Below are 11,784 nucleotides of genomic sequence, written 5' to 3' on the forward strand. Positions count from 1 at the left end.
CGGCAAGCAAGGAGCAAAGGCTTCATTACACGCATCTGGAGCTACTGTGAAGGAAATCCAGACTTATCTCGAGTGATGTAATGATATAGTTGGTGCAAAAGAGTGCTAGAGGCCATCTTCAAGCTGCTGTGGTATGGCGCCATACAGGGCTTGTTAACTAGTTAAGCTAATGAAATTATATCATCACACACACTCTCTGCCCTACTTCACTTCCGCATATTTCACCAGCACGTCATGCAACCGCTCAAAAACACCCCATGCCAGCTCGTCACCTCCTCCCACAGTCCCACTCATTGTCCGGTAGAATCCCGCGCATCATCCGCAGCCACCCACCGACAATAAAATCCGCATAACTGACTTGCTTTCCGAGTAGAAAAGGCCCACTGGTGTCCCTCAAGAATAGCTTGGCCAGGTCCACCAGCATGTCTCGGAGAGAATTCTTCGGCTTCTCTCGTTCCTCGCCACTCACCGCGAAATCGTCCCAAGATGTAACACCAGCGCGCTGAACAAATTCTGTCTTAGTCGCTTCAGCGGTAGCTAGGTCGAGAGGAATACCGTGTATCATAAGCGGAATGTGTGCGCTGAAAGCCGCATCGACATTTGTATTAAATCAAGCGTACTCATCAAACTCGCCCTCTTTCCGCTCTGACAGCGGACAATAGTTCGGTGGGTTGCCTCCCGGATGAGTTAAAGGGTGATGCTGCTTTTCGGTCGCGCGACCAGGGGTGAGTCTGGGTGAGTGCGTTATAGAGAGGGTGAGCCATCACCCCTCTGAGAATAGTTTCCATTCAATGACTGGACAACCTACACAGGGTGCTGAATCAGAGGCCACACACCCACAACAAAACCTGAACACCATGAGTCAAAGCAATGATGGCAGTAGTGCACACCAGTGCCCCCAACAGATTCATTCTATCTGACCCCAAAGTTTTCAAAGGAGACATTGCTTCTTATTAGAACTTCAAACACCTCTTGAAAGCGAAACTTTATGTCGACAGACAAGCCTTGGGAGGTCCTTATGAACGCCTCTGGTATGCTTATGGAAGACTGTCTGGCAGTGCCAATTGCAGAGATTGGATTTAATCTGACTGACTTGAACTGCATTGCATGACAACTAGCCAACCGTGGAGGACCAGCCCGACTAGAAATAACATTTCATGACATACAGCATCTAATGATGTTAACTACTATACTCGGAAGGATGTCATAGGCACTATTCGAAGTGAATAGAGGAAGAACTCTGATTGAGAAAACTATCTATCGTCAGGCCTATTTATACGCAATCACGAGTATGTGCTAATCTATAGTCGGTGGATGCTGGCTGCATATCCGTACCCCTCGAGCCTATTATCGTCTCATGCGGCAGTAAGTCGTATGTTCCGGGTAGGCAGGAGTCTCAAGGTCAGGTTGGTCAATCGGAGCCAGCATATCAGGTGTTCCGGCATATACGGATGTCAACATATTATCTCTTTAACCATATCAAGCGTAGATGCGGTTTGTCATAAACGAGGAGTACTTTCCAGGCTTCCACGCCCGGGACAGGCGCTCGTGGGAGATGGGCCCGTGGCGTACGGAAACATTACACGGTACTAAGGTGGCCCTGTCATGCGCATCTCAGATTACACGCGTCAATGGACATTTGGAATCGAGTGTATTGACACTTATATCTCGTGGAGTGTACGTACATGCACGTGTTACACATACATCAATAAGTGTATCTGGTGTAATTGATGGAGCGGGACCCGATTTTACACCCACTGCTTGTTTCCAAGATGCGAGACAAACGCACCACCAAACCCACCCTCGATGCTGGCCTTCTCCCAGGTCGACCTGACATGTCGGACGGATTCTTCCGGAGTGATTGGGCCCTTGAAGTGAGGCGCATAGGTTACGAGCTTACCCACGAATCCCGTCATGCCCTGGATCTCTTCCGGAGTGGCTGTGGGTATGCATTAATAAAACGTCCAGATGTTGCAATCTTGAAGGCAGGAAGGGATACGTACAATCCGCGTAGCGGCCCACCTCCACCAAACCCGGGCTGATACTCATGAAGAGCACACCGTCTTTCTTGTATTGCGCGTTGAACTTGGCCACAATGACGTTCATGGCCGCCTTGGAGGCAGCGTATAAAGCACCAATATCAACCTCGCAATCGTTGATCAAGTCGAGGTCGGCCATACCGGTGGAAATGGTAATGACCTTCTTGACCTTGCCCTTCAGGACAAGAGGGAGGAAGAGGTGGAAGAGGTGGATGTTGCCGACGACATTGGTCTGCAATAGCTGCGATGAAACAGCCTCGACTTCCTCGACCTTGTCGCTCCTATTGAACACATAGGGTTAACCACAGACCAGCCCGGACAGTAGCCAGAGGGAAGTAGACCTACAATGCGCCGATGGGTCCATAGGTGTCCAAGTAGGGCACCAAAGCTCCGTTGGCCACCAGGTAGTCGATGCCACGCTCGCCAACGATATCGGCCGCGTCGGCAGCGGCTTGCTTCAGGCTGGCGTACTTGGTGAGGTCTGCATGGATGATGTGGACATTGAGACGGTCGCCCAGCTCTGCCGCTATCTTCTTCTCGGTCGCAGCTTTGTCGCAGACCAGACCGACGACCAGGTTCTTCTGGTCTTCCGAAATCTGCCTGAGGAACTCGAACTAGACTGGGTTAGGTAAAGACGGTGCGTCACGCGGTAGAAGGCAGACTCACCCCGATTCCCTTGGACACTCCGGTGATAACGTAAACGGACATGTTGAGTGAATGAGTAATGATTCTAAGTTGGATGAATTGTGTGTGTGTGTGTGTGTGTGTGTAGGATGCGACAAGGAGCTAGTCTAGGCTTTTATAGTTCGATTGGTTTGATAGAAAAGACCATATCATATGCTAGGTGCTTCATGATACTGCTCACTTAATAATAGAATGATAGAATGGGATGGAAGGGCAGCGTCTTTGTTTATTAAGCTCGGCGTTTTTAACTATCTCGCCATGCAGGCTTGTGCATACATGCATACCTAGGGACTTGCCTCCAATCTCCCTTGACATAAGACATGCAGCGTATGTCACACATACAGTAAAGTAGAATGGCCTCAGGCAGGCTTGGCAAATATTCGATTGAATCAATCCCCCACCAGTCAGACGAAAAGTACCAAGATGTTACGATACATCGAAAAAGAATGGGCGCGGCGGTGTCCAATGTGTGTGTGGGGGGTAAGCTGGGGGCGGGGGGATACTGAATGTGATTCCGACTAGGCATGACCCGCACCTCCAAAGTCCAAATTAGGACGATCGGAGTAAGCAAAGGATCCATTCGTAGTAGACCCTTGTGCTGATAACCCATGTAACAATGAACATGAACATGCCCACCCAACAGCGGGGGATCTCGGACTTGGACTCTTCGTGGCGCAGCACCATGCCAATTCCCACTATATGATCCCAAAGAAACGTAAGCTGAATCTCAGCCAGCTAGGAGGGTGCGCGTATGCCACCAGCCTGCCTCTGCATCCTTTGGAAAAGGGCCTTTCCCTACATATTCGTTTCCCCCCCCCTGCCCGCTATTGTCTTTGATTACCTATCCTGCTAGATCACCGCGCACTACTACAGTGAGGTGAGAAGGAAGACTTGCTTTTCAAATCACTCTCAGTCAGGATGGCCCTGCACGGGGTAACCTCATGTCCTCTGAAGACAACAACAGGCCGCGCTATCAAGTACAGTGGAACACCACCGCAAAGATGGTGTATCTGAGGAAGCCTTTATGTATTGGTTCACTAACCAGTTTCTGTCTCGGGCGGTTCCTATCATGAAGAAGCACAATATCTTGAAATATGCAGTTGTGAGTGGTTGCGAAACAACTATATTGATAGGAAGAGCTCACTGACACCACGTGACGGTTAGCAAAAGACGGATCTCAAAGTCGGCGCGGCCTGGCTGGAAAGTGAACGACTGCGATCTCGTGTTGGAGTATTAGGTCTATGACTTGGAGAGCACGAAGAACCTCGCCTCTGATCCGGAATGGATTCAAACGACCCTCGAGGATGAGAATGACTGGCTTGATACGTCTAGGTCTACCATCCGTATCGTTTATGATACGACATACTTGTAGTACGGGGCTATCATGAATGTAGCGGGACAAAAAAGAAGAAGCAGGGTTGTGCCTATTACATACCATTGAGCGCCAGAGTATGTATATCCTGATCGCCGCCTGCAGCAACCATCAATTGCAGGATAGGACCCAATATGTGGCTTGTGAAGTGCATGCAAATAAATTCCTCGGATCTATAATAGTGCATTACCAAGTGAATATGCCTAGTCGTTTCTTCCTATCGTGTAATTAAGATATACATAGTTACCAAAAACCGAAGATTTGGCTGATCGACAACTCCAAGTTTCAAGAGTAAAACTCCGCCATCATGGACCATGGTTTTCATGTCAATTCATATTTCTTTTCATTTGGAAAAACAGCTCTATCTCATACACATTTAATTTGATACGTAGTAAGTGACCAGTTTCTCAATGTGCTATCAGAAAATAGGTGGCGCAAGAAACAAGGTTTCCACTCTGGATGTCGATCCTGATCCCTCCTGTGTCCTAATTTTCAGATTATTAGTGTCACCCTGATCTTCAGCTACTAGTATCTGCTTCTTTGACTTAAATACCCTCCGATGCCCGCTCGTTCTGCATTCTGTAAGCCATCTAATTCCCATCAATAAAACCCGATCCAAGCAACCGCTCCAAATCCGACCAATATGAAGGCCACCATCTTTTTTACCATCGCCACCCTGTTCTCGACTTCCATAGCAACAGCTAACGGTGGCGACTGTGTAGTATGTCCTTTCCTGTCTCTTTTCAAAAGTTCAATATACAGAATGTGCTGCTGATTTGTGTTCCCCTCAAAATAGACTAGCTGTCTCACGAAAGCCGACGATGCCTCGGGCTGCAACATGGATGTGCAGTGTGCCTGCAACAGCCAGAAGTTCAAGGACACCGGTCTCAGCTGTGTCCAGTCCTGCGGCATTAGCGACGAGGAAGGTACGTTCTCCCAGCTATATCCTCTTAATACAATCCTAGAGTCGACAGCTGACAAGTCACACTAGCCAACTCTCAAATTAATAAGTACAGATCCCAGTTCTGCAGCTAGAGGGCGAAGTCCGGGATTACCTTGACGGTCCTGCGTCCCCAAGAGTGAACAGTTGCAGAGTTTATGAAACTAAATTCTACCAACACCAATATTCTTTGAGTAAATAAATAATGCTTTATCTCTTGATGTATATGAATTAATACATATGTTATTGTTTGTTGGCTGAATATTCCACCTAATTTTACTTTTACTCATTCGTTTCTTGCGGAGACCCTCCAAAAATTGACCCTGCTACAATATCTCAACATTTCATGAGCCTCACTCATTTACTCCGAAAGCACACCTACCGTCGTTAACAGTGGTTCCGAGTATGAATGATCGGTCCACGATATCCATTGCTAGGTACCGGCGTTACATACGGACTGATGCCGAGCGGAGCGGCCGGTTGAAGATGGTGATCAATGAAGGCCGTAATTCGCTCGAGAAGACGCTGGTCTTTGGTAGGCACCTGGGAGTGAGCGCCGAGTGCGGGCAAGGAGATTATTATTATTATTATTATTATTATTATTATTTAATCAAGTTTATTGTCTATATCGAGCCCTAAAGCTATGACAGACCATCTTCCATGAACCCGAAGCCCGTATCTAATTTTCAGCCTCTTGTCCCAATGGGTTCCCGAGGTAAGACTCCCTTCTATAATCTTTCTGATCCTTTTCCTTGCTCCAGGCCGCCTGTATGCGCAGGGCTTTCGAGCAGAATGCTCTCCTTGTGTTTTCAGGTAGACATCGCCAAAACCCAACTTTAGGTCGAAGATTCCGACCCAATCCTAAACTAGCATAATATATATATATATATATATATTTTTTTTTTTTGTCATTCATAAAGCTGATTATTCATCCCAATAAAATAACTAACTACAGCTGCTTAGCAGTGCTTAGCACTGTTTGGTTTTGCTGGCTCTGCTCACTCATCACCCCAACACTCACCCTCACCCAACTAGTGCTCTAGGTCATTGTCACAAACAGAGTAGAAATACAGCCTTACTCGCTACGCGAGCGAGACAAAAAAAGAAAAAAACATACAACAGCCGGGATTCGCTGGTGGTCACCCACCCAACTACTAACCGGCCGGCGTGTGGCTTAAGTACGGCTGAGCGGACGGGAAGCCCTGTTCTCCACACCCTATGGTCGTATGTACTAGGTAATTCTTTCAAGGAAAATATAATTCCCATTGCGCTAGATAATTAATCCAACTTGTCAGTTCAGCTGATGGGTCCATGATATCCTCTCGTACAATAACAGACAAGCATTGCTTTGACGCTCCAATTTTAAGGACGATCAACACATTCATCGACACTCGAACGCCTCGTCCGTGTCACTGGAGCCAGTCAGGTCAATCAACACCCTCGCTTAATCCACTCCATCCCCACTCCCTTTTTCAGCTCGTCGGAGATACAATCGTGGTGTCGTTCGATTGGGGTGTTCCTCAGCTCTTGTCGCCTGTGACATCAGTTCAGCTGCCATCGCGGCCAAGAAAATATAAATGGCCAATATTGGATGTTCGGGCTCCATGCCAACGTACACCTGAGAAAAAATGGGTCTGTCAAAATTTGACGGATCTTAGACATCAGGCGGGGTTATTGGGAAGGGAGAATCATAAATAACGGCCTTGTTCCCGGTCAAATCGGTCGCTTCCAGTGCAATCGCTAATCTTTCCTTTCTGAGTACCTTGAGAAATAACACAATCAACCAAGATGGGTGTAACTGAGACTCCTGACCAGGACACGATCGAGAAAGGGCTCAGACAGTCACAAAAAGGTGGGCCAATCGTCTTTTCTCGCAGAATAACATAGTTAAACAGCTCTAGCAAACGAAAATGACACCCAAGCGATGTTCGACATCTACATCTACGATGAAACGTCCAAGGCAGCCAAGATGGAAAAATTCGTCAACCTTGGAAGCATCAAGAACATCGAGGGCAAGGCTCTGAAGGACATCCGGAAGATGCTTATTAGTCAGAATGCGTTGACATATAGACAGTAGGTGGTCTCCATCAGATCTTCAAATATCTCTATTAACATATAGAAGAAAAGGAAGCTCGTTCTGCAACAAGGCTGGAGCTCAAGCAAACGAGGATCTGAGCTTTTCCGAGTACACGGAGTCTCTTAGTCGCGGAGTGGAAACGTCGATCGATGACAAGGAAGAGAAGAAACCGAGCAATGAAGGCGATGAGGCTCAAGCCGTATGCTGTCTTTCGATATCGCATTGCGATCAATTTGTTAACAAGAACAGGCCAGCGCATCCGGCACCCAGGGCGGTAAAACAGGCGCAAAGAAGGAAGTCTTCACTGTCTATCTCAAGTCTCGCAGACTCCCTACCGAGGTGGACGAGGCGACCAAGGAGTTCATGAAGCAGAAGTTGGAACTCGAACTCAGAGTACGCTACCCAATGTCCAAAGTTATCGCTCATCACTGATGATTGCTAGCAAGCGGAACTTGGAGCGACAGTCAAGCCCGAGCTCCTTACTAGCTCTTACAACCACAATAACTTCATGGCTTCAGCTGGCAGTGGCAAAGTGACGTGAGTCTTCTTATCTGATGACTGATCATGATACTTACCAGAGCAGTCATCCAGCCGATATGACACAGAAAGAATGGAATATAGTCATGCAGACCAACTCTCTACTCAACGGTAGCTATATTAGACTGCCCTCGGCCGGAGTCTCTAAAAAGGTCGAGCGTGCCATGTATCCAGGTATGCAGATCAAAGGATCAAGTTTGACATCAAACTAACCCAGCGACAGCCTTTCAACTGAAGCCCCGCCTGTTTCGTGACTACGAGGTGTCCCTCGATAGCAAAGATATCAAGACACCTGAGGTATAGTGACAAACTTTAGGATTCACAGAAAGAAGCTGACGTGAAGTAGCAAATGCTGCGTATCCCTCGATACAGGGTTGAGGATGATTCTTACGTCGAGGTGTCGGAGAACAAATCCTCTGTGGCGTCGGCAATTGCTTCAAGCTCTCTTTCTGAAATCGCCGCAGAAGTTGCTGTGTAAGTTCTTGGAATCATTTTATGTCACTCTCACTAACAAAAATAGTGAAGGAGGAGCTTTTGGCTACAGTGCCAGTGCTAAGGCTTCATACAAAAACGAAGAAAAATCGGCGAACTCCATGACAAGCCGTACGGATGAAAACCATATGACTATCACTTACAATGTCAGTTGCCCCGGAGAAGCGTTATATGAAACTGACTTGCTGATTTAGTTCCCCCGTGTGGTTGTCCAACTGGATGAAGACAGCCTGGAGCTTTCGGAGGAGTGCGCGGCGGACCTGAAGCATGTGAAGGACAAGGCTTCCGTGGAGGCATTCAGAACTAAATACGGTGGGTCACAAAAGGTTACGTATCTTCCAATGACAATCCCAGAATCTAACATTTCACAAAGGTGCCTTCTTCGCATCTCGTGTAGAACTTGGAGGACGGCTTCACTCCTCAGAAAACTCAAAGGCGTTGGGCAGTGGATCCGTGGAGGAGAAGTCCAAGTCCATGAAAGTCGCCGCGAGTGTGTCGTTCTCTTCGCCATTCGTGCAGGCGGCTGCCAGTGCCAGCTATGGAAATTCCAGCGCAAGCAAGAACGAGAATACCTCGAGCTCTCTTAACAACAGCATGACTTGGGAGGCTAAAGGAGGCGATACCTTGTTGTGCAATAAGTAGGTTCTCGACAATATTGGTGCGCGATCGATGCTAATCTGCTGGATCACAGCCCCCCTGCATGGTGTAGCACCGTGGCATCTTTCTACAACTGGCGCGTTGTCAAGGTATCCATCGCCTCAGTTTGAAATTGTTGAAGGCAACAACTAATCAAACAACAGCAAGAGAACCTTCTCTCGATTGAAGAGCTCATTTCGAGGACAGATGGACATCAGGGTGTCAAAACCCTGTTTGACAGCATCTTGCTCCCAGAGGGAAAGAAACCCGAACCTCCCAAGGTGGCAAGCGGTTCGCTTGTGGTCTGCTTCCTTGGTAAAGACACTTCCCAATACATGACCATGAGAGAGGATACGGGTCCTAATACTGCGATTGGTAAAGTCATCCCCAGTTCTGAAAGAAAACAGAGGCTCACAAATTCAAAGGTCAACATGTTGCGAGCGAAGCCTCGACCAAGATGTTTAACAACTTTTTTAGCGGGGGCTTTTATCCCCCAGCCCAAGTCACATGGCTCCAAAGATTGATGTCGAAATGCTGTCGCCCGCTTGTGATGAGAGAGGCGAGATTTACCGGATCTCAAGATTTCCAAGTTCATGGATTGATTAATACCACGACTGGACATAAGAGGGTAAGAAAGTCTTCATTTCTAATGATAAAGTTGGACTTGACTAACCAATTTCTTCTACCTCTCTAGCTCCAAAATGGCGCCACTTATAAGGTGTGGAATAAATTCGCAAATGGATGGATCAAGGGTACCGACTCTTTGCCTGGTTTCTATGACAATTCCTTCCTCCACGAAGAGGGCGATATGGGAGCTGCTTACATCAAGTTGCAGTCTGTCAAGCCATTTGAAGCGTCGGACGTTCTCGATCAAGAGGACGAAGTCTTCATATACATGTACGACGAAAGTGGAACGTTGCTTGGTCCAGTCAAGGAACTGCCAAATGGTATGCTTGGTACGGACCGAAGCGGGGGTGCTAAGACGTTTGTCCTCCGCTTTCAGTAATGGTGGCTCGTCTATGATTTTCAAGGGTCTTCCACAAGATCAACCAGAGATTATGCTAAATAAAAGTCTGGCTAGTCAAGAATAAGCAAGAACCATGGAAAAACCAACCAAAATTATTATATACAGCTCATACTTCTAGATATATAATGGCGCTCCATAGCTTGGCTTATCTATGGGCAGTTGATTCTGGTCAAATATGGCATCTCATCGTATCCAGTTATGCACAACCTAATTATGACACCTTTATTGTCGTAGAAGAAAAGCCAACAGTAAGGCCCCCAAATAAACCTGAGCAAAAGTACTTTTTAGCGCAATAATAGAATGAAGATCGACGGTGGTTTCTGTTTCAGAGATTGGATGGTTTGATGTCATGGTCCTGGGCATTCAGTCCGTCTGGATGTAACATTGCCACATTCTCCGTGAGCAGTCTTGGTTCTGTCCAGCATTCATGGTCGTGCATTCTCAAAAGCCAATATATTGGGTGCATTTGCAGCTGCTGGTCTTATTCCTTTCAAACCAGAGAGAGTGCTTGCAAAACTCAATGTCAACAAGACACCGACACCACCTTCGTCCTCATCCAGCAACCAATCCTTCTGTTTAGGAAGGACACCAGCCAATCTCTATCAATTGAATCAGCAGAAAAAGCAGATTCAAGATGTCCAAAAGCAATCTCTATCTTCAGTTGTTGCAGAGCAGATGCTTGGAAAATTCATGAAGAGCACAGAAGTTGCAATGCAGGATGCTGTCACGGGCTCGGAATAGAAGATAATAACGAACTGAATTCCTATCTAGACTATTGTAGCCATCAACGAGAATATCGAATCTGGGGAGAAGAAGAAAGAGGAAATCTATCTAGAAGACGAAGGGGTCTTATAGGCGTTTGTGTGATCTCGCTAATGTTCCGTTTGTCTTCATTGCACGGTTGGCGTTGTTTGGCGTGTTGATGTCGTTTGTCTATATCGGCGTCAGTGCAGCGTTGGGCCGTCACAACAAGGAGGCCAAGATGGGCTGCCATGCTCCCCTGGAACTCCCTCCTCCACCTGCCTCAATAGCAGCCGCCAAGCAGGCAGCCCAGAGGGTGTACTGGCAATGCTTTGCACAATTCTGGGCAGAAAAGGCCCCTGAACGCTATAAGAACTTTGGCATAAACATAGAGAAACGGCCACCAGAGCTCCAGCTCCCCCGAGCAGCTCTGGGTCGCCTCCTAGCCGCCAGGAGCGGTCATGGTGATTTTGCCGAGCACCATGAGCGCTTCAAACACGACAATGCCCTGCTGACATGCTCATGTGGCCGCAGAAAGGAGCCCTCCCACTTCTATTTCTGCCGAGACGGTCGCAAAGCAGCAGCACATCCATGGGGCCAACAACCAGTAGTGGACATCCTCACCAAAAAAGGCCGGGTTCACCGCATATGCAGATTGGCTGGGTAGATCACAATTCTATACTGCCATCTGTAAATGCCATTAGGATGCTAAATGCATCAAAGCTGGGAATCTCTAGGCTTACCCCCAGTTCCCTCCTCTCCTTCCCTCCTCTTTCCCCTCCTCTGTCCCCTCTTCCCCCTTCTCACCCCCCTCCTCCTTTCTTCTCTCTCACTTCTCCTGTTCTCGGTTTTTGTATCAAGAAAACCCCAAGATGCTCAGCTTGCTTTGAACAGCTGTGAAAACCCAAGCAGCTCCCCGCACGGGGGGCTACTTGTATTTAGATGATAGATGGTAGCTTAGCTAGGTGAACACACACACACACACACACGAGGCAAAAAAATGAAGAGGAAAAAGGCGATGGTCAAGCGAAACAATGGCCTACTTACGCCAAATAGTTTTTTAAATGCACTGTTTGGTTTTGCATAGCTCTGCTCACCCACTCATCACCCCAACACTCACCCTCACTCAACTAGTGCTCTAGGTCATTGTCATAAACAGAGTAGAAATACAGCCTCACTCGCTACGCGAGCGAGACAAAAGAAAAAAAAAAAGAAAACATACAACAGCCGGGATTCGCT

The 11,784-nt window shown here is 47.5% G+C and overlaps 5 protein-coding genes across 5 annotated transcripts; 3 read left to right on the forward strand and 2 right to left on the reverse strand.

Moving 5' to 3' along the window:
- Positions 1–5: 5 nt before the first annotated feature.
- ASPGLDRAFT_1197989 (uncharacterized protein) lies at positions 6–768 on the reverse strand. Its single transcript, XM_022540088.1, has one exon. The coding sequence runs from the start codon at positions 563–565 to the stop codon at positions 269–271; it is 297 nt and encodes a 98-aa protein (XP_022395366.1). The 5' UTR covers positions 566–768; the 3' UTR covers positions 6–268.
- A 945-nt stretch (positions 769–1,713) lies between these two features.
- ASPGLDRAFT_1198129 (SDR family oxidoreductase) lies at positions 1,714–2,857 on the reverse strand. Its single transcript, XM_022540090.1, has 4 exons — positions 2,706–2,857; positions 2,385–2,653; positions 2,004–2,320; positions 1,714–1,939 (listed from the first exon to the last, which is right to left on the reverse strand). Exons 1-4 carry the CDS (start codon positions 2,745–2,747, stop codon positions 1,749–1,751), a joined length of 819 nt encoding a protein of 272 aa, XP_022395367.1. The 5' UTR covers positions 2,748–2,857; the 3' UTR covers positions 1,714–1,748.
- Positions 2,858–4,646: 1,789 nt separating this feature from the next.
- On the forward strand, positions 4,647–5,302 carry ASPGLDRAFT_53437 (uncharacterized protein). The gene is made up of 3 exons (XM_022547980.1): positions 4,647–4,816; positions 4,892–5,021; positions 5,087–5,302. Exons 1-3 carry the CDS (start codon positions 4,739–4,741, stop codon positions 5,128–5,130), a joined length of 252 nt encoding a protein of 83 aa, XP_022395368.1. The 5' UTR covers positions 4,647–4,738; the 3' UTR covers positions 5,131–5,302.
- Positions 5,303–6,357: 1,055 nt separating this feature from the next.
- Positions 6,358–9,984, forward strand: ASPGLDRAFT_86382 (uncharacterized protein). Its single transcript, XM_022550383.1, has 15 exons — positions 6,358–6,887; positions 6,937–7,108; positions 7,158–7,311; positions 7,362–7,505; positions 7,555–7,649; positions 7,696–7,823; positions 7,873–7,946; positions 7,996–8,123; positions 8,170–8,287; positions 8,336–8,453; positions 8,515–8,779; positions 8,833–8,887; positions 8,942–9,152; positions 9,203–9,405; positions 9,472–9,984. The coding sequence occupies exons 1-15, from the start codon at positions 6,824–6,826 to the stop codon at positions 9,781–9,783; spliced, it is 2,241 nt and encodes a 746-aa protein (XP_022395369.1). The 5' UTR covers positions 6,358–6,823; the 3' UTR covers positions 9,784–9,984.
- An 880-nt stretch (positions 9,985–10,864) lies between these two features.
- Positions 10,865–11,570, forward strand: ASPGLDRAFT_1198331 (uncharacterized protein). Its single transcript, XM_022540092.1, has 2 exons — positions 10,865–10,910; positions 10,971–11,570. The coding sequence occupies exon 2, from the start codon at positions 11,062–11,064 to the stop codon at positions 11,443–11,445; it is 384 nt and encodes a 127-aa protein (XP_022395370.1). The 5' UTR covers positions 10,865–10,910; positions 10,971–11,061; the 3' UTR covers positions 11,446–11,570.
- Positions 11,571–11,784: the final 214 nt, after the last annotated feature.

Source organism: Aspergillus glaucus (assembly GCF_001890805.1).
Source record: "Aspergillus glaucus CBS 516.65 unplaced genomic scaffold ASPGLscaffold_43, whole genome shotgun sequence".
Classification (NCBI taxonomy): domain Eukaryota; kingdom Fungi; phylum Ascomycota; class Eurotiomycetes; order Eurotiales; family Aspergillaceae; genus Aspergillus; species Aspergillus glaucus.